Below are 27,601 nucleotides of genomic sequence, written 5' to 3'. Positions count from 1 at the left end.
CCACCCACCTGTACCCTGCTGTCCCTTCCCCTTCCCCATCCCACTCCAGACTGCTATTCACATGACAGTCACATTCCAGTAGGAATAGCTGTTGGTAGCATTCATGTGTGTGTGTGAGGTGAATTTGCTTGTCTGAAAGTATGTGTGTTCTCTTTGCTGAAGAAGGCTTTGAACAAAAGCTATAATTTGTAACAGTCTTTTCATTGTACCGTTGTGAAACTCAATGAATCATGCTTACGGTGAATAGCAATCTATCAATTCAAAATATTGTTGATATTCCAATGTGGAGTTTCCATTTTTTCATACCGCCTTTGTAATTTCTACTACGATTGATTCTGTACATCTACCATTTTGGAAACCGAGCTTTGACCCACAGACATGTCTTTATTTATTCAGATAAAGTAATTTACTAATTGATTCTAAAATTTTTAAAACTAATAGCACAGAGTCTTGGCCAGCAGTTTCATATGTCTACTGTGTTACAATTCTTTAGCAGAGGCACAACTGTTGCCTCTTTTAGATGCTTTGCAAAGTATCTGATGCTCATTTACTGTGTTGTTTTAATAGACAAATTGGTACACTACTAGGCCTGTTGATTTTTTTATTTTTTGTATAGTTTTGCTGATTTTGTGCTCTGTGGTTGACAGTGGCATCACTGCACATAGTGCCTAATCATTTACAGGCATTACGTCTGTTTTTGGAAATTTTTGTTTTAATTTTTTGCAGTACTTGAAAAATGCTCATTCACGAGTCTTGTTAGCTAGGGTGGATCATTTATTACTGTATCCCTTATTTTATCACTGTTATTTTGCTTTTGTTTCTCTCTACCCATTTTCAGTTTTATAACATTGTAGAACTTTTAGTTTTATGCTCTGTGTCATGTGCTATTTTGCCACTAGATATTTTTTTTGCAGTAGTCAGTACCCTCCTGTAAATCTTGTTTGATCTGTGCTAAAAATGTAGGAGCCCAGGCTCACTGCTAAGCTCTTTTTCATGGAAGTGAGGTATTCAAGGGTCTAGGAGGACTTTCTATTATCTGCTGTTACCTTTTTCTTTTGAGACATTGCTAATGATGTTACGTGATTATTTTTGGAAATGTGTTTTCAAATTTCATTTCAAGTTTTTGTGTTACATTGAGAACTTAAGAGATTTTCATATTTATGTAAGTTTCTGTGTATGTTTAACTCCGACTTAGCTTTGGTGGTAGTACTGAAAATTTTGCATTTTGACTTTTGATAAAAATCTTTAGCAGGGCTGTAGTTTTGTTTTTCCAAACCTGATAGCATAGGAGCAAGCACACTGCTTTGGGATAGGCTGTTCATTTATTTGCATTATCTGGTCTATTTATCTCGGGGAAAGGCATGGAAGCTTCTATTCTGCAGCTGAGTACCTTTGAGGAATGTTCTACAAAGGTTATACTAAATGTTGTATTTCTGTGTTTGTGTACCAGTATTCTGTGACACATACTAAGTGCAGTTCAAAAATTGGAGTTAAACTTTAAATTGTTGTATTTTATTTTTACTTCCTGCCTGTTTTGATGAAGTTAAGTCTTTGAAGTGTCCAATTTTAATTGTCCCATTGATTAGTTTTCTTTGTGTCATCTGGTAATTGAGCATCCGATTGTTTCTTTTTTTGTATGACAGCTAATAAATGTGCATTTCTGTGTGTCAGAATCTACCTAGTGAGTGCTTGCTGCAGATGTTTTTAAACTTCTGGAGACACCATTCTTTAGGCTGGCACACCTCTTGCCTACTTCTCATATCTATCACAAATGCATTTTTGACCACATGTACCCTGAGATACACACCCCTACACTGCCATCAGTCAACTATACAAATCTCCCCTTCCCAGTTCGGTTCATGTGTAGGCTATACCTAGTGAAACTGTCTATTGATAGTTGTGAATGGCACCAATACAACAAACTTTGTCATTCATTTTTATCCCTGATAGTCCTACTTTGTGTTAAAATCTGTGAAACATGGTATATGTATGAATGAAGTAATATGTGACATCTAGTAATGCATCATCTGTAATTAATGTGTAGGAGGCAATTATTGTGATGAGGGACTGGAATTCAATAATACAAAAAGGAACAGAAGGAATAATAGTAGGTAAATATGAACTGGGGAGGAAAGAATGAAAGAGGAAGCCATTTGGTAGAATTTTGCACACTATAATTTAATCATCACTAACACTTGGTTTAAAAATCATAAAAGAAGGCTGTGTATGTGGAACAGACCTGGAGACACTATAAAGTTTCACACTGATTGTACAGGTTGTTTCACAATTCCTGCTACAGGGTTCTAGGGGTTGTAGAGGGGACTCAGTAGATGAAATTTTGATAAGAAACACATCTGAAAATTTACATTTTGGATGTGAAATCAATTTGAGTTTCGGATCACTTTCATCTCCTACTCATAGCTTTCTGACAGATGCCCTCTTCAAAGTTGAGAATGGAGCCTGTCCATGAAGCACCGCAGCCAACCCTTTTACTTTCAAAACTACCAATTTCTCATAGCCATTGTTGTAGTCAGACAAAGGTGTTATGTGATGTCATAATTACAACAGAGACTGACAACAGCACCCTCTTCTCAGCTGGTGTGTGTACAGTGAAGTGACGCCTTTGAAAGTGATCCAATCTTCAAAAGTATTTTATATCCAAATGGTACATTCCCAGACAAGGGTTTGTTATCAACTGATCACAACTTCATCTACTAAATGCCCTCTACAACCCTTAGATGTCTGCAATAGTAATTTTGAATCACCCTTTATAAGGGTAAGACAGAGGTTTTGGAACCAGGTTACTGCAAAATGGTTAAGCAGGAATGGCTACAAGACTTAGAAGCATACATGGAAAAGCAGATACCACCTACATGAAAATTAGAAAGGCCTTTGGAGGAAAGGGAAACAGCTGTATGAATATCAAGTACTCAGATGGAAAACTAAAATAATAATGAATTAAGGATGGGTCCGCCTTCTCGCAAGTAACGAATTGTTTTGTTTTGGCAGCCATGGGACACTGTCAATGTAAAATAAAAGGTAAATAAGATTTTAAAAAATCCACTGAGGATGACACAACTGTGATAAAACTAAACAATAATTTGGACTCATCCTGAATTCATGACTCATCCGGAATTCATTATTATTTTTCTGCAAGCATGGGAACTGAGGTAAAAACTCCAATATAACAGGAAAACTGGAAGTTGGAAGGAGTATGTAGAGGGTCTATACAAGGGAAATGAACTAGAAAGTAATATTATAGGAAGGAAGGAGGACATAGATGAAGATGGGAGATATGATACAGTGAGAAGAATTTGACAGAGTGCTGAAAAACGTATGTCAAAATAATTCCCCTGGTGTAGAAGACATTCTGTCAGAATTTCTGATAGCCTTGGGAGAGCCAGCCATGACAAACCTATTCCATCTGATGTACCGGATGTTTTAGACAGGCGAAATACCCTCAGATTTCAAGAAGAATGTAATAATTCCATTTCCAAATAAAGCATGTGCTGTCAGGTCTAAATATTACTAAAATTTCAGTTTAATAAGTCATTTTTGCATAATGCTAACTCACATTCTTTACAGAAGACTGGAAAAACTAAAAGAAGCTGATCTCAGGGAAAATCAGTTTTTATTCTGGAGAAATGTAGAAACACATGAGGCAATACTGATCCTATGATTTCCCTCAGAAGATGGGTTAAGGGGAGGAAGATCTATGTTTGTAGCATTTGTAGACTTAGAGAAAGCTTTTGATGATGTTGACTGGAATAATGTCATTGAAATTCTGAACGCAAAGGAGTAAAATACAGAGAGTGAAAGGCTGTTTACAACTTGTACAGAAACCAGATGGCATTTATAAGAGTCAAAGGCATGAGAGGGAAGCAGTGGTTGAGGAGGCAGTGAGACAGGGTGGTAGCCTATCCTTGATGTTATTCAATATGTACACTTGGCAAGCAGTAAAGCAAACCAAGAAACAATTTGGAGTAGGACATAAAGTTCTGAGAGAAGAAATAAAAGCTTTGAGGTCTGGTTAGAGACAGCAAAGGATAGCATCTTGAAAGGAGGTCATAAGATTAACATCAACAAATGCAAAACAGGGTAGTGGAATACAGTAAAATTAAATCAGGGAATTAGATTAGGAAATGAGACACTAAAAGCAATAGATGAGTTTTACTATATGGGAAGTGAACTAACTTATGATGAACCAGAGTAGAGAAGATATAAACTGTAGAAAGTCAATGATAAGAAAAGTGTTTCTGAAGAATAACACTGAATATAGATTTAAGTGTTAGGAAGTCTTTTCTGAAGGTATTTATCTGAAATGTGGCTATATTGAAGAGGAACACAGATGATTAACAGTTAAGACAAGAAGAGAATAGAGGCTTTTGAATGTGGTGCTACCAAAGATTGCTGAAAATTAATGGATAGATTGCATAACTAGAAGGAGCTATCAAATGGAACTGGTGAGACAACAAATTTGTGACACATCTTGACTAAAAGAAGGGGTCACTGGATAAGACACATTCTGAGATATCACGGGCTCACCAGTTTGGTATTGCCCTTGGGGGGGGGCAAAAGTCATTAACTGAGCAAAAGATGAATAAAGTAAGAAGATTTGAAAGGCTGTTGGTTTCAACAATTATTCTACATCTGCATAGATATTCCACAAGTCACCATATGGTGTGTGGTGGAGGGTACCCTGTACCACAACTAGTCTTTTCTCTTCCTATTCCACTCGCAAAGAGAGTGACGAAAAAATGACTGTCTACATGGCTCTGTATGAGTCCTAATTTTTCATATCTTATCTTTGTGGTTCTTACATGCAATGTATGTTGGCGGGAGTAGAATTGTTCGGCAGTCAGCTACAAATGCCTGTCCTGTAAATTTTCTCAATAGTGTTTCTTGAAAAGAATGTCGCCTTCCGTCCAGGGATTCTATTTGAGTTCCCGAAGCATCACCATAAAACTTACATGTTGTTTGAACCTACCGGTAACAAATCTTGCAACACGCCTCTGAATTGCTTCAGTCTCTTCCTTCAGTCTGATCTGGTATGGATCCCAAACAATCCAGCAGTACTCATGAATAGGTCACACCAGAATCCTATATGCGGTCTCCATTTTCCAAATAAACCGAAGTTGACCATTCGCCTTCCATGCCATACTTCTCACATACTCGTTCCATCTCATATTGCTTTGCAATATTACACCCAGATATTTAAATTACTTGACTGTGTCAAGCAAGACTCTAATAATACTGTATTCGAACATTACAAGTTTGATCTTCTTCGCATCCACATTAACTTACATTTTTCCACATTTAGGGCTAGCTGCCATTCATCACACCAACTGAAAATTTTGTCTACGTCATTTTGTATCTTCCTACAGTCGTTCAACTTTGAAACCTTATCGTACACCACAGCATCATCAGCAGACAAGCACAGATTGCTGCCTAGTCTGTCCATAAAATCATTTATGTATATAGAGAATGACAGCAGTCGTATCACACTTCCCTGGGTCACTCCTGATGATACTCTTGTCTCCGATGAACACTTGCCATCAAGAGAAATATACTGGGTTTTATTATTCAAGAAGTCTTCGAGTCACACACATATCTGTAAATTTATTCCATACACTCATACATACCTTTGTTAACAGCCTGCAATGGGACACTATTTCAAATTCTTTCTGGAAATCTAGTAATATGGTATCTGTCTGTTGCCCTTCATCCACAGTTCACAGTATATCATGTGAGAAAAGGGTAATCTGAGTCGAATGGAGAATATGTTCAATGATTCTGCAGAAAATAGATGTTAGGGATAGTGGTCTGTAATTTTACAGGTCCCTTCTTCTAGCCTTCTTATATACTGGAGTCACCCGCACTTTTTTCCAGGCACTTGGGACTCAGAGGAAAAGAGACATGCACAAGAGGCATGCACAGTTTAGAGTAGCATCGAGAGGTGAATCAAAGCAGTTGCCACACAAGATCACAGCAACAACAACAACAAAACCAACAAATTTCTCAGGATTAAATGGTGGATTTCTAAAAGATCATTAAAATATACAGTTTGCTTTGATTTATCCTAATTTGTTTTTAGGGTTTATTCCATCTTAAGGTCTAACAAAGAATTTTGTGTGTGTGTGTGTGTGTGGGGGGGAGGGGGGGGGGTTCTCTTTTCTGTTCATTGTTCTTATCACAATGTCACATTTCCCCTCCAACTGTGTTTCCTTTATTACTTCTTTGATGAGATACACTAATTGTGAAGTGTTCTGATACTAACCACAATCATCAGACTTACCCACAACACTGAAATCTCTCAGTAAAGATGAAGAGATTTTATTTTCAATCTGACTAGTATTAGCAGCAATTTGTCATTGCACCATTAGCTGCCAGGCTGTTATCTTTACTTTAGCTGTTAAGCATCATAATAGTTTACATAGGAAAAAGAATAACTTTTCTACTGGCTTCCCAAAACCAATAAAAATCCTTTCAATATATATTTTAAACTGAATTCGGATCTGATTGCCATGAATTACTAAAGTTTCTTGACCATACTCTAATTTAAATACATATATTTTTTAAATGCACATACAAAATTGACATGGAGATACTGATCCACAACATATTTATGCTTTAAATTTAATACAGTGGCTAACATGATGGTGAGCCATAGAAAAAAATCTTAAAATCGCACTAATGCTCCAGTCTCATCTCCAACCTACACTTTCTACTCAAAAGGAATAAAACAAAAATCAAAGCTGCTCCACCACTTTTACACTTATCATAAAAAACAGATCTATTCCCTTTTCAGGCATTGTGTCCTAAGTTGTTTTCAGCTCTCCTACTATTAATTTCAAAAATATTTTACAAATTAGACTCACAAATACCCAAGTTGTCATCTGAGATTCGAAGCACACTCCTTTGCAGTCTACTCCAGAATATAGTCTATCACCATGCTCAGTGTGCTGACTCAGGATTATCTCTCATGAGCAATGTCTCCTAACCACTAAAAAGGAGAAAGGAGCATTGATTTGATTCTTTACAACAGCTCTAACAGTAACAGCCTTCAAATTTGGCACCCAGCCCAAATTTATTTTTTCTTTCAGCACCAAACAATGGTGTTGACATCATCTTTGGTCCATTTTCTTGTTGTTTATGTTAAATGCCTCTGCCATTGGCTTAGCTGTCTCAGGCAGCATAATACACATGCTACAAAACACTATAATCTCAATTAATACACATTAAAATATACAGTTTTGTCACATACTCAACTACTCATACAAAAATACCTAGAATTGGGGCTTGACATTTTGCAGGGTGGGGAACACAACGTGGGATCTCAAATGATATCTGGAAATATTGTCATGTTTTACTTTTAGAGCAAAGTATAAGTCTCAAAACTGTGAATAGTCCTTTATCTTGGTGTTGCTTGTTATAAATTGTGTCCATGCATAATTTTTGTTTTATATTTGGGTACATACACACAAGTGACAGCTTTTGTTCAAAGTGTAGATTTTAATTCTTTCGCAGTTTTATATGTAATAAACATGAGCTCAGATGCATACCTTAAGAGCTATGAATGCTTGTTCAGTAGAAAAGATGTGTCTTACGGTAGCGAAGATGGACATATACTCATAGCTTTTAAGGTATATATTTTAGAGCCCACATTTACTGACATTTCTTTCTTGTTTTGGTCCACACTATTGCCACTGAAAGTTGCCTACCCTTCAATCTTAGCAAAAACAGTACTGGTATAGCCTACCCTTCAGTCTTAGAAAAAACAGTACTGGTACACATATTCCACTTTGAGAGGTATCAGAACAGTTTTTGCTTATAACTTTTGACTCGGTCATTTCCAGACCAGGGTCCCTCACCTCAAATGGATACATTTACCCTTCTCCATCATCCCACAAAGTTTGTAACCTTCTCATGGAATCACCCAGTAAGTATTCCATTTATGTCACTCACATGTAACACAACTCTCCATAACTTGTAAGCCTTGATTTGCCATTTGAATAACTGTTCATTTAGCTATGGGAAATATGAATGGTTTACAGTGATGCCACTCATTTTAATATGTATTCTTTGATCTGTTGTAAACTGTAACACTAGAAGCACTTGCTTAATTTTATCTGTTGTTTTACAAACTAGACTTAAACAACTACAAAGTTGGTATATGAGCACATGACTTGAAATTTTCAGATTCAGCCACAACAGCAGGAACAACAGATGGGGGGCGAACAGCCAAGTGTAGAGGACCTTCTGATGGAGCCAGGTGCACATGAGAAACGCCGACTGAGGGCAGATATAAGCTGTGCGAATGGTGCCTGTGATCATCGCGGAGGGGGTGGTGGAGGCTCAGGAGACGCGAACAAAGCCAAGGCCTCAAGCATAGCTCAGAAAGCTGCACAGGAGGCAAAGGCTGCCTCAGAGGCACAGCAGGTTGCAGCACAGCAGGCTTCACATCAGGTGAGGTGCGATCTTTTTGTCCATCACTTAACCAGTATACTAACTTTTATCTAATAGTTCTGCTAAAAGTCATTTTTGTTACACATGGCAAAAGGCAGTGCCTCAGGACTGCTTCAACCCTTTGTAACATAACTTAATTTCTTGTATCAGTTTTTTTATTTGTTGCTTTATTTATTAAGCTTGTTTCCTTGTATTTGACACAGTTTGTGTGAAAAGTTTATTTAATGACAGTTGTTTCATTAGTGCCATCAATTTACTGCTGGTAGTAGTTTAAAAACTTAAAATATTAGAGAATGATGAAAACAGAATCAGCTGTGGAAAACTAAAACCCAAATTTGATAACACAAAGAGAAGTGGCCGTCAGTAGGAAACAAAATTCAAGTACCTGTTCTATAAATTCCTGCCACTAGCCCAGTGTTTATATAAGTATCCTGGAAAAGACTTCAGGTCTTTTCACACACCGGTAGGGACCTACCGCAAGTGTTAGTAGCAGTGGCTACATCTGTTGTTAATATGAATGTCTACTACCACTGACATACTCCACCAAATCATTGTAATTACTGTAGTTTATATAGTGACATGTGATTCAAAACAGGGAACACCATCCCACTACTATTTGCCAAGTAAACAAAGATGTTACAACATATTTGCATACTAGATTACTGTCTGCTTCTGGGCATTTAGGTGAATGTTGAGATGCCATCTGCTACAGTGCTGTGGCTGCTGACACCTCAGTAAGTCAGTAGGCCACAGAAGTGGTACTATGAGATAATCACGATAATGTGGGGTTAAGGGGGCACTACTGTTATGCATCGCTCTTCCAGTGTTGCTACAGGTAGCATTTCACAGTTACACTATTACACACATTTTCACTTACACTATGTGTTTTATGTACTTGGGGCCTGTTTTACAGATTTCCGTGATGCCTGCAGAATTATTTATTGTGCAGATACTAGGAATTGGTATCTTTCATGTTATTCACAATTTCCCACAACTGTGGACCTTAACCAGTGAATATTATCAATACTCTTGTACCATCTCTCATCTGTGTGTTATGATGGACACTGTAATGCAGTGTGCTCAGGGGAATCAACAATTCTGCATTCACATTTCCTGTTGTTAGATTCTGACTAGGTGCTGAGATTAAGGGGCATGCCCAGACAGCATGTGAACAATCCCTTGAATATGAGAGGGAAGATGTATCTTTAGCCTTTATTAGGTATTCACAAGTTTTCTTAGATCTACTGACATGTACATCAAATGAATTTCAGTCATTTTGCCAGGTATCCACACACCACTGCATTAACTGGACTTTATTACAAGTAACATTAGTGGTTAACATCTGAACCTTGTCCACTATCTCCTTCTTAGACAGCATGAAGCATCAAAATACTTGTGATTATGTCTATTGGGAATATACTTTAAATCAGAAGTAATTGTTCTGATGGGGTGGCACCAAATACACCAGAATGCCTTTTGACCACACAGCCCTTCATTTTGTCATTTAGAGCCAGTCCTAAGTAAAGATGCAGAATAATTTATAGAAGGACAGTGCTTGCATGTATATCCATCTTCATCATCATCAGTGATTTGATAAAAGCTTCCTCCAGACTTGTTCGTGAATTAAGATCTGAGGCCTTATGTATCTACATTGATAATCACTTTTTCTCTTCCTTTTGTTTTCTTAATTTTCCCCTTCATGTTCCAGTTGGTTGCCTCAATTTGTTCTTCTCATACATTACCTAGCATTACTTCCGGAGTTTCAGTATTTTCATTACTTACTGCCAACACTTCAAATTCATCTCTTTAAATATACAAGCTTTTATAAAAGTCGTACACTGTGTGTGCAATTTTATAGCAATTTGAGTCACTGTACCATTTCTATAAAATTATATAAAAAGTTAAAATGATCTATCACAACTGGAGACAAGAAAAAGGCCAATCTGTCATGCCAAAATTAACATGTTAAAAATGCCCACAATGTCAATTTTAATTCAAAGGTTTGTGAATTTTGTAAAACTTACCACAAGAACTAAATTTGTATTTTATGCTGTGTGATCTTATAGTTAAATAGTTTTGTATTTGTCATTTGTAACTGTAAGTCAATTAAGCTATTATGTTTAATAATGCATGTACTTGTTGACATTGTTCGAATAATATATATGTTTCAGTTGCTATGTCTGCATGGTTAGTAATCATTACAGTTTGGGTTGTGAAATGTGAAAGTTTAGCTAAAGGTCAAAAACTTGTTGTATCACAGGTTTAGACATGAATTTAACAGTAAAAATGAAATCAAAGTTTATAAAAAAATTTCACTCTGCTGCATCTGAAATAAGTAAAAGGAATGTTGAATACAAAAGCTGACAGCATGATATATTTTGCGACAGCCTGCAGCACACATATACAAATAGGATACATTTTCTTCATGAAAATTTACTTGCTAGTTGTTTACATCATAATGCAGTTTAATATATATGTGACAGTGAAGCAATCGATTAACTGGGCTTGATCAGTGAATTATCTGGTTATATGTAAGGACTATCTTTGTGATGTTTTGTTTGGCTTTAGGAGTGTTTGCTTTGTGTATTTGCCTGTGATGAATAAAAGTGGTTTTTAGTACATCTGAAACTGGTGTACATATTTATCTGTAGATGATACTGTCTGTACAAAATTGGTGACCCTGAAGAAGAACTTCCCTTCTCATCCTGTACGGTAGGTCGCCCCTGACCCATGGTTCCTGGTGGCTTTCCCGAAACCTACCCCTTTTCATAGACCTCTCCAGTCCTTTTCCTTCACCCTTCTTCCTTCCCCTTCAACCCTTCTGCCTGAAGAAGGCGCCACTGGCTCTGAAAGCTTGCCAGTTACAACAGTCTTTTATGTGTGTGTTCTGCCACCGCTTGGTGAGTAGATATTTTATCTACCCAATTAAATAATTTTGTCAATAATTGATTGTTTTCCTTGTTATTTTCTATGATTTGCAACATTACGATTTCATCATGGAGGAAGCAAATAACATGTTGCATACCATTACCAATGAAATACAGCATATCTACCAGAAAATTGAGGTTTTAGAGCTCTTCTCACCTGTGCAATGACCATGAGATGCAGTACAATGTGCCAGTATATTGGACATCATGGTGCCATCCAAGCTGTGTGGTCACTCAATGAATACAGTGCTATTTACTCAAGACAACACTTCACATGTCCTCAATGCAACAGGTTAGAACATTAAGCTTCACATGAATAAGTTGCTGATTCTGGTGCTTTCACCCATGTCACAACTGCCTTCCAGAGCAACAGACATTCTGTCCATTAGCACTGTTGGTTTTACAGCACTGCATTTACAATTAGAGGCTCTGCTGTTCGTCCTCGCCCAGCCCAAACTATGGTTTGCAATTATGGTAAACAACTTTGCCCTTCAGCATGTTTCTGAAGACCATTTTGCAATTTAAAATGGCAATCAATACCCTGGCACAATGTGCGATGTCATTAGTGTCAGATAGTATTTTACTCCAACCACAGTACTCACTCTCAAGATGGCTCCCATTGATCATTGCACAAAATTGCCAGAACAGAAGATTACACAAGTGCTATATCATGAAAAGTGGGGTGACAAAACTCTATTGAGATTCTGGCAACATTTGCTTGCCATCACCCAATACTAGTGAGGTTTTTATCACATTGTTATTGTACATCTGGCAACAACAAACGCTCCCTGAGGTACAGGCGGCTTTAATTGCACACAAGTGGCAGTAAGATGCTCCAGGTGGCTGACAGAGTGCATGCTATGCTCGACTTGATTGCCATAGTGGCCACTGTCAATCATTGCTTCAGCTGAGGACAGCCAATACCCACAAGTCTGTCCAATGACACGATGCCTTACTGCACAGTCACTACATCCTGATGCCTCTGTGGTTGAGAAGATGACAAGACAGCTCTGAACATTACAGCCCTCAACAAATTAGGATGACAATACTCATAACTAATGAGGAGGCATTGAATAGAATTGGGGAGAAGAGGAGTTTGTGGCACAACTTGACTAGAAGAAGGGATCGGTTGGTAGGAGATGTTCTGAGGCATCAAGGGATCACCAATTTAGTATTGGAGGGCAGTGTGAAGGGTAAAAATCGTAGAGGGAGAACAAGAGATGAATACACTAAGCAGATTCAGAAGGATGTAGGTTGCAGTAGGTACTGGGAGATGAAGAAGCCTGCACAGGATAGAATAGCATGGAGAGCTGCATCAAACCAGTCTCAGGACTGAAGACCACAACAACAACAACTCATGCACAATGTGTTTTGACTCTGCACTCTCATTGTTACAGACTACCCCAAGCTACCAAAACAGGCAATTTTTGGTTTCATAAAGCCTTTGGATTTAAAGCTATGAAGTGCAGGAGTCATATTCCCTCCAAATTGGCAACTGTGATTTGCAGTAGTGCTACAAATCATGACACCTACCAACAGCACTCTTACTGGAGGTTTATCACCACATAGTGTAGTACAGGCCACAAAGCATGATAGGTCATTTATAGCAACACAACATCAACACCGCTGTCTCAATCGCTGCTACCTCCTCCAGCATACATTAGTGTGTGTCATGAGATTACACATCCTGAACAAAATGTCAGGCTTGATCTTCTCTGTTGACACAGGCTCAGATGTGAGCATCATTGCGGTCTTGTATACACCGGACATCAAGACTTGTGGACCCATACCATTAGTGGCAGTGAGCAAGTCTCATATCCTCACATACGGCTGCAAAACTCTCACAATTGATATTGGCCTTGAATCTCAGTTCGAATGGGCATTTGTGATCTTTGTTATATCTCACCCTATCTAAGCACCAAGTTTCATGGGATTTTGCATTGAAAGTGGGCTTGGAGAACTCCCAATTAACACACACAAGTGATAGTTGCACTGTGTCCAGGTTCCGTGGTCACTTTGCAGCAAACATGGCAAGTAGAGTCAACAAGATTAATACATCCAGTGATGACAGTGAGTGTGCACAGATGGAAAACACCAACTGCAGCTTGATTTACAATCTACACAACATTGAGGAGATGTATGCTGGAGTAAAGTGCAACATGTTGCGAACTGCTGCCCAGAGAAGGTGAAATACAAGTAGCCCAGGAAATGAAGAAAAAGTTAAAGGTGAATACAAAGTGTACACAGGATACAAACTATGCTTGTTCAGTGAAGGTTACTGCAGCGACGCAACAGGGTGGTGTTAAGCACTACACGGTACATCATATATTTGCCACACTGGTCCCTCCGCCCCCTCCCCCTGCCTCCCAATTAAATCAATATTTGAGGAGATACTTGAGAATGGAGTTATCCGACAGTCCATGGTCATCAACAATCCCATCTAGCGTGTAAGAAAGATGGTTTGTGGTGCACTTGTGGCGATTATCAAACGATGAATACTAGAACAATACCTGATATGTAACACATAAGCTAACATGCAGGATTTTACAAACAGTTTGGCAGGTGTGCCTGTTTTTATTTTTATGGACTGCTGCAAGGTTTGCTCTCTAATCACTATTGCACCTGGTGATATATCCAAGATGGCTGTACAGCTTTCACTACTCCTTTTGGGATATTCATGTTTTTGTTTATGGCATATGTACTTAAAAATGCTGCCCAAACTTGGCAGCATTCGTGACAAAGTTTTAAAGGGGGTTTCCCTTCTGTTTTGTACATTTAGATGACAAACTAGTATTTTCACAAGACACCCAATTGCATGAGCAGTATGACAGTACAGTACAGTGGAGTTTAGATAGAAACAACAAGCTGAATGAAGACAAGTGCGTGGTTAATAAATCAGAGGTGACTTTCCTTGGACACAATATACCAGCAAATGGCATCTCCCTGTCATCAGAGAGGATTTCCATTTTGCATAACCTCCCGATAATGAAAGATTACCACCAACTAAGACGTTTCCTTGGGATGGTGAATTTTTACCGACACCATCTTCCTGGGACTGGCACCATTCAAACACCCCTCACCAATGTCCGGTTCAGTAAAAACACCATGAGCAAACAGATACTCCAGTGGATTTCAGAAACGGGCTATGTTTTCAAGCATCTACAGAAAAGCCTCATCAAGGTAGTGCTGCTTGCTCATCCTATTATGGGCGCTCCATTGGCTATGGTAGCAGATGCAAGCCTAGGTGCTACTGGTGTGCCTCTACATCAAAAATCAAATGATCATTGGCAACTGTTAAGTTTCTTTTCTAAAAAGTTGCAGCAGAGACAAATGTATTGGAATGTGTATGACGGAGAACTTTTAGCTACTTACGATGGTGTGAAGCATTTCTATCCCCTCTTAGAGGTCTGACCAGTGACGCTCTATACAGATCACAAACCTATTGTCTCAGCATTTCAGGATGTGAATGACTCATGTTTGCCATATCAGTGCACACACTGAATACATCAGCCAGTCCACCACAAAAATTTGCCATATCAAATGTGAAAATAGTGTGGCCACCGTCTACTTTTCTTAAAATGGCAGCTTGATGAACCTTTTAGATTATACAATTCTTATAAACTGCACCTTCAGCAGATCTGTGTACTAGATGGCAACATAAAAATATGTCACGACATCTCACAACACACACCAAGACCATACATCTCACTGGCAATTCGAAAGACAGCTTTCCACAGCGCACATAATATGGCTCACCTAGGGACCAATGCCACAGTAAAATTACTTACCAAGTGGTTCATTTGACTATCAATAACGAAAGATGTGCACTCTTGGTCTGGGCGTGCATCCCGTACCTCTTCATCCTCGGTGCTCCACAAGGGAGGCTGTGTGGCAGTAAAATGATCAATTAATCAAGTTTGCTTAGTGCAGTACCTTTTTGTATATAAGGGCTATCTTTGTGCTCTTTTGTTTCATTTTTGGAGTGTTCAAATCATGTATTGTGTCTGTGATAAATGAAAGTGGTTTTTAGTACATCTCAGGTTAGTGCATGTGTTTGTATGTAGGTGATAGTGTCCCTACCCGTGTAACCCAACCAAACATATGTATTGTCAAATACAAATCAATACATGCAGTAGAGGGAGCTGTCAAGTAGAAATGGCTTCAGTTTATTTTTAAAATTAGTTTCTTTGTCTGCTATCACCTTCATTCCACAAGGGAAGTTGTAAGCAGAGACTGTTGTTCAAAAAAAGAACACAAATTCAACAGGCAAAAGTTAGTAGAAATTTTTGCATCTATAAGAAGATCAGAATGTGGAGCATACAGCAACTTCCTTTGTCATACGTTAGCCGAGTATCTTGCCAAGAATCCAAGGAAATTCTGGTTCCACATGAAATCACTAAGTGGATAGAAGGCTTCTATTCAGTCACTCACTAGTCTGGCAACGAAAGGCAACAAAAGGAAATCTTAAGTTTTAAATTTTGTGTACAGACATGCCATTATTTGACTGTTGTACAGACTCTCTCCCTTATGACGGGCATAAGAATAGGCAGAATATGATATTTTCAAAGGAAATTTTTGCATTGTAATTCAGAGTAACATAGGCACTGCGATATCCTATTTATCTGCCGACACTGGGCAAATGACTTTCAAGTAATCTGTCTCACCTGTAATGGATGTACGAGTATGGCTTGTAGACATATGGTTGACGACATATGGAAGTTAGGTCATGCATTGATGCAAATAGTAAGGCGACTGCCAGCAATAAGTTGGAAATTCAGATTTGAGTCTCGGTCTGGCACAGATTTCATTGTCATCATTCCATTCTACAGCTAATGGTGTTCATATTTGCAAGTGTGACTTCATTTAATGTGTAAGAATAAGCATACCTGGCATTGAGAAAGAGCTGAAATAGTTGAAAACAGGTCAGTCACCAGGTCTGGATGGAGTACCAATTCAGTTTTACTGTGAGTACTTTTCAGTTCTGAACCCTTACTTAGCTTGCATTTGTTGCAAAACTCCTGCCATCACAAAGTATCATGTGACTGGAAAAAAACACTGATGACTCATTTCCCACATGACTTGGTCCTACTTGACACAGCGTGCCATCTTCCTGGATGTTGACCTCTTCCTCTCTGATGGCTCCATGCACACCTCTGTCCACATTAAAACCACCAACCATACCTTCATTGCCACAGCTGTCATCCCTTCGCCACCAAAAAACTCTCTACCCCCCCCCCCCCCCCAAATACATCCTGGCCACTGAGGTATGGCATATCTGCAATGACAAGAACTCCCTTGCCTAATTTGCTGAGGCTTTCACAGAGAGGCACTATCCACAGGCTTAGTACACAATCAGATCTGTGCCATTTCTCCTCGCACCTCTAATCCTCCCACATCCCCAACAACCAGCCACAAAGGAATGCCCCCTTTGTACCCAGTATCACCCAGGACTGGAACAACTGAACCACATCCTTCGCTTAGCTGGAGCATCAGTAACCAAGACACAAAACCGATTGAATGTTTCAAGAGCAATTGTTTCAACAGTCATACCAGCCCACACAAAACATGGAAAGATGTCATTGTGTAAACATAATAGTGGGCGCAAATCAGGGAAAAAAAATGACAGAGGTCATCATTCACTAACACAAATTGCGTCAAAACAACACAAAACTACGGCGGTAATGTCACTGCAGAGCTCAATAGCCATCTTCGAGACCCAGTATCTATTGACACTGTGTGTCGAGAACTCCATAAAGCAAATATTCATGGATGAGCTGCTATACCGAAACCATTAGTCATGACAACCAATGCAAAGAAGTATAAAACATGGTGTCAGGCGCGTAAATCCTGGATGGCTGATCAATGAAACACATCCTATGGCCCGACGAGTCAACATCATTATTTCCAACATTGGGTTGGGTTTACATCTGGAGAACACCAAAAGAAGCCTACAATCCTGATTGCTTGATTCCAGCAGTTAAGCATGGAGGTGGAAGTGTGATGGTGTGGGCACCCATATCATGGTATTCTGCTAAAACTAAACTCCATCCGAACAGGCCTTGAAGGGCCTATGGTACCGATCAGTCACCATGTCATCCTCAGCCTACAGTCGTCACTGGATGCAGATATGGTGGTCAGCACACCGCTCTCCCAGCCTTATGTCAGTTTACGAGATCGATGGTATTCTGGTGGTCCTATCATTACTCCCAAAGGCTGTGTTACAGCCAATGATTGTCTGATCATTTTAGGTGATCAGGTGCACCCCATGATTCAAATGTTGTTCCTCAACAATGATGCCATATTTCAGGATGATGATGCACCCATTCACACAGACAGGACGGTACAATCGTAGTACGAGGAGCATACATATGAACTGCAGCATCTTCCCTGGTCAGCACAGTCCCCAGACTTGAACATTATTGAACCCTTGTGAGCGGTATTGGAGTACAGACTCTGGAGCAGTTTTCTGCCTCCCTCGCCCCTACAGAAGTTAGAAGAGGTTCTGATTGAAGAGTGGCATAACATTCCACTGGAGACTATACAATCATTATATGCTGGTATTCCGAGAAGGATCACAGCTGTATTATGGGCAAATGGGGGTCCAACCCTTAATTAATAAACCATTCCCAAATAAGTACAGGTGTTCACATTATTTTGACTATCCCCTGTATAAACTCGGCTGCAATCGTTGCACAGCATTCGTTGCACAGCATTTTATATTAGTATGACTACAAACAAGTTGTCCACGAGGTTGAACGGCCACCGCCAAACTGTGACCAAGAGCAAAGTACACCACATTGTGGTACAACACGCAGCTTAACATAACATGCTTGATTTCAGTGGCTGCTTCACTGCCTGAGACATCTAGATCCTCCCCTCCACCACTAGCTTTTCTGTACTGCACAGTTAAGAGTTATCCATACAGCACATTCCCTTGTCCTGGAATTATCCTGACCTCAGCGTATGGTAATATATTGTCACCACACCTCCACCCAACAGTTTTCACCCTCTCTGTGCTACCATCTCCTCCTTATTCTCATATCCCACTCTGTTTGGGTGCCATCCTCTGCCAATGCACCCACCCCTCTTTCCCTTCCCCTTCCCTGCTCCTCTTCTTTCTCACTCCTTGCCCCCCCCCCCCCCCCCCCCCTCCTCTCAGCCCTCACCACTTTCCTGCCCCACAGACTCTCGACGCTGCACCTTTTGACTCTCTAGTCCCTTCATGCTCCACCAGACAGCACTCTTCTCTCCCTCCCGCCCCTACACTGCTTCCCCATCCTCTCCAGGTCGCTGCTTGCATTCCACATGACAGTTGCATTCTGGTTTGAGCTGCCAGGGATGGTGGTCATATGCGTATGTGCATATGAGGTGTGCTTGGTTGTGTGATGAATGTGTGTGTGTTATTCCTTTTCCAGTGAAGGCAATGGCTGAAAGCTTATGTCTAAGTGTCTGTTTGTTGTGCCTGTGTGCAACTGAACTTGTCATCTTTATGGGAAGTGGCAATCTACCTTTTCCTTATATTGTTGATATTCCAACCTCATGTTTATATTGTTTTATTTTGCCTAACAGCTTTCTTTCCATCCCACTGCCATGTGATGTTTTCCTTTGTTGCTATTCTCTGTAGCATTACTCTTCTCATTGTCCATTCTTTTTCTTGTTTGTGTTACTCGCTGCCTTCCAAACAGCATATACTTCTCAGCCACATCGTCTCGTCCATGCACAACACACGGCTATGTGGCTGCATAGATTGTTGATGGACCATCTGATGCCCCAAATTCTTCCCATTGATAATTATATTTATTCCTATCGATCCCACTTCCTCCTTCAGCTTCATATATTTTAATTTCCACACTTACCTGTGCCACACACACATGTGATCCTTGACCTAACCGATCTTCCCTCACCCTTTCTCTCCTTATCCCAAGACCAGCAGTCTCCTGTACCTCACCTGTTCCTTTCTCCCACATTTCTGTAAGTTTTTAACGCATTTGTGCATATTTTATGTGGCTTCACACATTTTTGTGTACTTTTATGTATTGGTCTTATTTTTACATATTTATGTGTGTTTTTGAGTGTCTCTGTGTGTGTCCCTGCATATCCATACACACATTTTACATGTCTTTTCTTGTAGCCAGCAACCCTCACACCCATGTCACATCTTCTTTCCCATTTCTTTGTCATTTCCATTTGCCATGTGCCATCCCTGGGACAATGGGCCGCTGCTCCATTTTTTTGCACCAGTTCAGAAAAGTATCCCTTTCCCTGGCTAAAATCCAGTTCCACATCATGTTTCTTAAATGCTGCCTAAATCGTGGAATCCTACCTCCCCCCCCCCCCCCCCCCCAACAATTTAACATAAAAATCTCTTTTCTCAATATCCCAGTCCTCCTTTCACAATGGCATTCATCTTGTCAGATTCCAGCAGTCCCTGGCTCTCAAAACCTGGTACTGCAAAAACATATCCCAATGGCACAGACATCCCAGGAACACCTCTGCTCCTTCTGCAAGATACTGCTACTGTACAATCCCTGCCGCATAGAACACATTCAGAAACTGAATCCCTTGCTCTCTAGCATCTGGAGGAGCATTCTAGACATCACCTTGATAAGTTACCCAACCTTCTGATATCCTACTGCTGCCTTGGGACACTACTATCCAACCCCTATCCTACCAAAAGTGTTCCTCCTCATCAACCCCTCCTAGCATCCAGACCCTTCCTAGCTGATCATTTCAAATTGCCGCATCCCCCAAAACTCCCTACTAACATTCCACCAAATCCAGAGTTGAAACATTCCCATAACACTGTTGGTATCCTTTCCAACAGAATCTTCAGCCCCACAGAAGTTTCAGTACTATCCAAAGGCCTCACCTTTAGCCCTGCACCAAAATTTAACCATCTTGGACTTGTCAAAAAGTACTCTCCTTCTCCCAAACTCTCCAATGGAACCACTTCTTTGCCACCAGTCCCACCAACCAAAACCAACTTAATCTCAACATTGAACCCTGGCTCTCCCAGTTCATACCAGTGCCCTCCTAACCACCCACTGGTCACCTTCCAGGAATCCCTTACTTCTAACTTGGCCTCACTGTCTTTCCCTGGTCCCTTCCTCAAAACACCAACTTTTTGTCAGATAAAGGACAACCATACACAACTTCAAAATAAATCCTGACCTAGTCATCCTAGCTGGAGACAAAGGTTCCACCACTGCTGTTATGAATCACAGTGATTACCTTTTGGAAGACCTTTGCCAATTATCTGACTCCTCCACCTATAAACTGTGCCAGAATGATCCCATCCCAGAAGCTCATTATCACCTCCAATCCCTGCTTAAAGCCTTAGGCCCTTCCCAGACCCATTAGCCTCCTCCCTCCTATGACACCCCACACGTTTACCTTCTACATGCTCCCCAAAATCCACAAAACCATCAATCCTGGATGCCCCATTATAGCTGGCTATTGAATACCCACTGAAAGAATTTCAGCCCTCATTGACCACCATCTCCAACCAATTGCCCGTAATCTAGCCTCCCACATTAAATACACCAACCACTTCCTTTACTGTCTCTTCACCATCCCCAGCCCTTTACATCCTGGAACCCTACTCATCACTACTGATGCCACCTTTCTATACACAAAAATCCTTCATGCCTATGGTCTTACTGTGAACACTATCTTTCCCAAGTCCTATGGACTTCAAAACCACTACCTCATTCCTCATATACCTTACTAACTTTACCCTAACTCACAATTACATTTTCTTTGAAGGGAAGATATACAAACAAATCTGCAGCTCTTCAGTGAGCACCTGCTTGGCACCCTCCTATGCCACGCTGTTTATTGGCCATCTAAAGAAGACCTTCCTAGCCTCCCAAAATGTCAAACCTCTTTTCTGGTCCAGGTTCACTTATGGTATCTCCATGATACAGACTCAGGGCCAAGACATCCTATCCTCTTTCCTTAACAACCTCAACACCTTCTCTCCCATCTGCTTCACTTGGTCCTACTCAACCCAGTGTGCCACCTTCCTGGATGTTGACCTCCTCTCTCGTGTCCCCATCCACATCTCTGTTCACATCAGACTGACCAACTACAATCAGTATCTGTATTTATTTGGTTAGCTGTCATTGTGCCCTGAAATGAGGGACATCATACCCTTACCACTCCTCCTAAAGTGGTGTTCCATTGTCCATCCAACCTCCAAAACATGCTAGTCCATTCCTATGCCACATCCAGTTCCAACCTCTTGCCACAGGGATCATATCCCTATGAAAGACCCAAGTGAAACCCACCCAGCACTTCCTATTCCAGTCCATTCATAGACTTACCCTGTTAGATGGCAGGTCGCTTATGAAAGCAGCCATGTCATACATCATTTCTGCTGCAATCATTGCACAGCTTTTTACATTGGTATGACTACCAACCAGTCCCTGTTAGATGGCAGGTCGCTTGTGAAAGCAGTCATGTCATATATCATTTCTGCTGCAATCATTGCACAGCTTTTTACATTGGTATGACTACCAACCAGTCCACCAGGATGAATGGCCATCACCAAAATGTGACCAAGAGCAAAGTAGATCAATCTGTGGCACAACGTGCAACTGAACATAATGTGTTTGATTTCTATGGTTGCTTCATTACCTAACCCATTTGGATCCTCCCATCCACCACCAGCTTTTCTGAACCGTGCAGATGGAAGTTATCCATACAACACATTCTCTGCTCCCAAAATTGTCCCGGCCTCAACCTACTAGAACATAATGTCACCATACCCTCCAGCCAACAGTTTCCACCCCCTCTGTCCTATCAACTCCTCCATATTCTTGTTTCCCACCCTGTTTCTGTACCACCCTCTGCCAATGCACCCACCCATCTCTCCTTTCGGTATCCGTTCTCTCCTCCTCCTCCTCCTCCTCCCTGCATGCTCCCACCAGACCCCCCCCCCCCCCCCCGCCCTACATTGCTATCCCTTCCCCTTCGCAGCCCTCTCAAAATTGCTGCATCCATTCTACATGACAAGTGCCTTCTGGTCTGAGCTGGCGATCGGCTGTGGCTGAAAGCTTATGTGTGTCTTTCTGCTGTGTCTGTGTGCAACTTAACATGTCATCTTTATGGGAAGTAGAAATCTACCTTTTCCTTATATTGTTAGTATTGATTGTGCGATTATTGTGGAAGATAATGAAGATGATTTTATTTGATACTAGCGATCCTGACAATGCTTTGCAATTGCTAAATATCTTTGAGAACTGGTGTCCCTCCTAATCTACTTCCCTTCCCTCTCTCTCTGATCATCTCCACCTCACCTATTCTTTTTACATCTCCTACTTCTCTCCCTCCTCTCTGTCCATCACCTCCTCCACCCTCTAACTGTATCTCCTCCTACCCCTGTCCCACTCGATCTCCTCCTCCCACCTCTCTCTGTCCATTCCACCACCATCCCCTATCCCCTCCTCCATCCATCTTATCTTCCCTCCTCTCTCCGACAGTGAGGCTCATTTATTGTTACTGTAAATTCATATTCTGTAGTAGTATTCTAAGCATAAGCAAATAAGCATTAAACACAACTTTTCTGTTTTCAGAAAAAACTGATTGCAAGGAATAAATCAAATCAGCACATTGTTGTGTATGCAGATATTTTTAATTATGTATGATGAGTAAGCATATGTATGGGAGAAAGTTTTTCTGCTTGCAAGAAAGCAAATGAAGTCACACTTTTTCACAGAACAGCACTACACAGAATTTTATTGCTCAAATTAGGTTTTAACAGGAAACCCGAACATTGTTGCTTAAAAAAATATTTGGTCCATGTACATCTGAATGTATTGGTAAAAACATTTCCCCTTTATGTCTTACATGTATACTTGTATATTAAAAACACGTAGCCTATGCCCATCTGATTGTTCATTAGAGTATCATGTAAAAATTTGAAGTAAATCTCGGTTAGGGACTTGTGTTCAAACAAATTTCAGGTTTGCAACTGGATTTAAGCCTGAAATTTGTTTTAACATTCAATTCACTGAAAAAATATTTTTAAACTCACAAGAACTTTGCGATTGTTGCTATCAGTGTTTCCTCTTGATATCTGAACCCTTATTATATTATCGTGTAAAAATTTGAAATAAATCAGTCCAGCACTTTTCAAGGTTTTTGGTGAAATGTTATTCATTGACTTGTCATTATGTAGGCATATAGATTTTAAATATTTATTTATATGCTATACATATTTAAAAAATATAAAAAATATGTTGCCTACGTCTGTTCGAAGGTTTATTAGAGTATCATTGAAAAAAAAAAAAATTTGATCAAGAAGGTGCCCTTTTTCTAGCATATACATATTTACATACTACATATATTTCAACAATATGTAGCCTTTGTCCGTCTGACCATTTATTGGAGTATTGTGTAAATATTTGAAGTAAGTCAGTGTAGAACTTTTCGAGATTTCAGGTAACAACATTAAAAGACAGTTTGCCTTTATATAGTAGTATAGATATTAATGTCTCATAAGTTTTCAAATATACAATAAATAATTTAGGAGAAAAAGAGACCACTCACCAAATAACAGAAGTGTACATGTGTGTGTGTGTGTGTGTGTGTGTGTACTGTAACACAATAAAGGATTTTATTTCAGAAATTAGCAAGTTTTCTTTATCTTGTGTGTGTGCCTGTTGATGACTCATTGATCATGCTATTCAGTGAGTGGTCTCCTGTACTTCTAATTTATTTACATTCTACTGCAGCTTTTTAAAATAAATATAAAATGAAACATATGGTTTAGTGTCTTTTACATAATTGTCTTTCCTTTGGATAATCCTTCAAAAACAATAGTAGCTATTTGAAGTATACAAAGCTTTGAAATATGGATTAAATATGCAAGGCTTTGAAAGGAATTTCATGTTGCCAATAACTGAAGACTAATAGTAAGTCTCTACTTCATAGGAACGGCTTTTTTTTATTTGTGCTCTTCCTTTGAAACAAATGGCTCTATCAGATTCATTAGAATTTCAAAATTCAACAGTGATGTCCTAGTGAAGTTACGAAAACAAATGCAATGTTCCACATTCAGCTCACAGAGCAAGTCATTCCAGCCACAACTTGTAGAATATGTTTCCAACTAAGACGATGACTACACTTTTGTCTTTACTTACATTTTCAGGTACTATTAATGCAGCACTTCATATCACTAACTCATCCTCTTTGCTGGACATAGCATAGTACTCACTGCCAATACACAATATGAAATGTTTGCTGCTGACTTCAGTGTTGCAGATGATGTGAGTGAACATATAGAAATATATGTTCACCAGCAGAAATGTGTTTTTACAACAGTGTAAAGGTTTATGCATTTAATTTTAGAGGACTGTAGACCCTGGCACCCCTGGACTGGTGATCTGGCCATAAATGTTTTTTTTTTTTGCCACAAAGGGATCCAGCAAGATATTTACAGGATCTTTTGAGCTCTAACAGCTACATGGCACATTCACTTCAGTTGGACATTGGTATCTACACTGTCCTCCCACTATTTAGTATGTGAACCTTCTTCTTGTGTATTACATGAGTCATTTAAGTAAAAGCTGAGACTCTGCAGCTGACTGATTTAAAATAATACAATATGGTATGAAGAATCTGTTAATTGCATAAACATATCTATAAAACAAATTCTCCTGTACCTTGCTTCTTTTCCATGTGTAGGTGATAACTATAAAATAGAAGAAACTGCCAAATAATGGAAAGTCCAAGAAGGAATAACTACAATATGGAAAGGGTAGATTGCTACTCACATAGTGGATGAATTGAGTCGCAGATGGGGATAATGAATCATTGTTTATACGTAGATATTTTAAGATAAATAAGCATGACATGTCAAATAACATTGTATAGAATGATCCATGGACAAATAAAACAATGAGTAGCAACCTATCCTTTCCATATTGTTATACCTTTGTGGACTTTCCCTGCCTATTGGGTTCCCTTCTGTCCCACAATCCAGTGCTGTTTCCCCTGTTACTCAGTGTCCATCCTTCCCTGTCACTGCTTTCCTATATTGAACTGTCACCTTCCAAACTGCACATACTCTCTACTGTTTACCACACATCTTTTGAAGCTCTGACTTCCGAACCAATCTGTATCAACAGTCATGTCAACACACAACACATGGCTATGTGATCCCACAGGTTATACATGCAGTGCCCTCATGTCCCACATTCTTCCTACCGAGATAATTATTCCTGGACTTCCAATTTGATTCTTCCTGCGTTCATTTCCCCTCGTATTTTTGCAGCATATTTACTATACTTCATCTGTTTCACCTTTTTTGTGATTTTCCCTTGCATTTTTATGTTTTTTTATACATTTTTCATTCTCCACTGTGGATTCATGCTACTTTTGTCTGTGCCAATACAGAAAAGTTTCTCTATCCCTAGCCAGAACCATGTCTCACATAATTTTCCTGTAATGTTGCCTAACTCACAGGATCCTCCCAAATGGCCCGACCATCAAATTTCATGTCTCCAGCTGCAACCCCTCCTTCCACAATGAGACCTAACTTTTCAAATTCTGTCATTCCACAGCTGTCACCAACTTAATCCTGCAAAACCACATAAATCAGGCCCAAACCTTTTTTACCTCCTCTCCATCTGTAAAAGTCTCCTGCTCTGTAATCCCAAATTACTGCATCACATCTGCCAGATTGAAACCCTTGACCTCCAGGAGCTAGAGCAGTATGTACAACATCACTTCAAAAAACTTCCCAATCTATTTACCTAATACTACTACCTTCGACTACCACTATCTGCCACCTCTACCAGGGCCTCTCTCAACCCTCCCCAGAATATCCTCATAATCAGTAAACTCTGCCTTGCAGATATACTACATTTGCCACACAGTCAGAAACTCCTTCTCACCACCTTATGGAACCAAGAGCCTAAACAGACCCACAACTTGGTCATGAAACTACTCCAAAAGCCCCAGTCCCACAGACATATCAGTCCTTTCCAATGGTCTTATTTTTTCCCACACTCCTAAATTCAATTACACAGGGCTTGTTAAAGACCTTCTCTTCTTCTCCCAGTCCCTACAGTGGACATACTTTTCCTCTGCTAACCCTACCAATCAGACTCAATCCAAAACCAATACTGAACCCTTCCTGCCTCAGTTTACTCCTCTATCTAACTGTGATCTGCCCCCAAATCATCCCATGTTAACTTTCGAGAATTTAGAATTTCCTAACCTCAAACCTTGCCTCCCTATCATTCACCAAATCACTCAACATGGAAACTAACCTCACATCTGCAGAAATAATCATAATCCACCATCTAAAAACGGATCCCAACCTTATAATCTACCTGCCAGCAAAGGTACCACCACTGTAGTTATGAACTGCAGGGATTATCTTGTGGAGGGACTCTACCAACTGTCAGATTTTTCCACCAACAGGCCCTGCCACAGTGACCCCATTTCCTAAATGTGGCAGGATCTCTAGTCCCTCTTCAAATCCATCCCAGAACATCACCCTTGAGGCTCTCTCCGTCGTTACCCACACCACTCTCTACCCTCCTCTCTTCTACATGCTTCCCAAAGTATAAATACTCAACCATTCAGGACATCCCATTGTGGCTGGTTACTGTGCCCTCACAGAGAGAATCTCTGCCCTTGTGGACCAACACCTTCATATTCCCCATAATCTACCCTCCTACATAAAAGACACCATCCACTTCCCTCCCCACTGACTGTCCAGAGTTCCCGTTCCTCTATCATCCAGCACCCTGCTTGTCACTGTTAATGCCACCTACTTCAACATTAAGATCTCCAATGCCCATGGGCTTGCCACTGTTGAACACTATTTTTCCCCATCTACCTTTCCCAATTACCTTTGACAGCTGCCTTTCCAAACCTGCTACCATTTTCCTAGTCGCTGTGACCAAACCTATCTTCACCCACAATTACTTCTCCTTCGAAAGCTTCATCGACTCTCTCCAGTTCATGTTCCTTTATCATCCAGCACGCTGCTCATCACTGTTAAATGCCACCTATTTCGACATTAAGGTCTCCAATTCCCATGGCCTTGCTGCTGTTGAACACTATCTTTCCCAGTCTACCTCTCCCAATTGCCTATGACAAATACCTTTCCAAACCTACCACCTTTTTACTGGTCACTATGTCCAAGCACATCTTCACCCACAATTACTTCTTCTCTGAAAGCTTCACCTACA

General features: G+C 40.1%; 1 protein-coding gene across 1 annotated transcript in view; it reads left to right on the top strand.

Annotated features, from left to right (window-relative positions):
- Nucleotides 1–6,653: 6,653 nt before the first annotated feature.
- LOC124799156 (uncharacterized protein CG45076-like) overlaps nucleotides 6,654–27,601 on the top strand; it is a 44,487-nt gene continuing 23,539 nt past the window's right edge. Inside the window, exons 1-2 of the mRNA XM_047262694.1 lie at nucleotides 6,654–6,659; nucleotides 8,200–8,466. Of these exons, the coding sequence (XP_047118650.1) occupies nucleotides 6,654–6,659; nucleotides 8,200–8,466 (273 nt within the window). The remainder of the gene's footprint in view (nucleotides 6,660–8,199; nucleotides 8,467–27,601) is intronic.

This window comes from Schistocerca piceifrons, chromosome 5 (genome assembly GCF_021461385.2).
Source record: "Schistocerca piceifrons isolate TAMUIC-IGC-003096 chromosome 5, iqSchPice1.1, whole genome shotgun sequence".
NCBI lineage: Eukaryota > Metazoa > Arthropoda > Insecta > Orthoptera > Acrididae > Schistocerca > Schistocerca piceifrons.
This window is presented reverse-complemented; position numbering and strand designations above follow the sequence as displayed.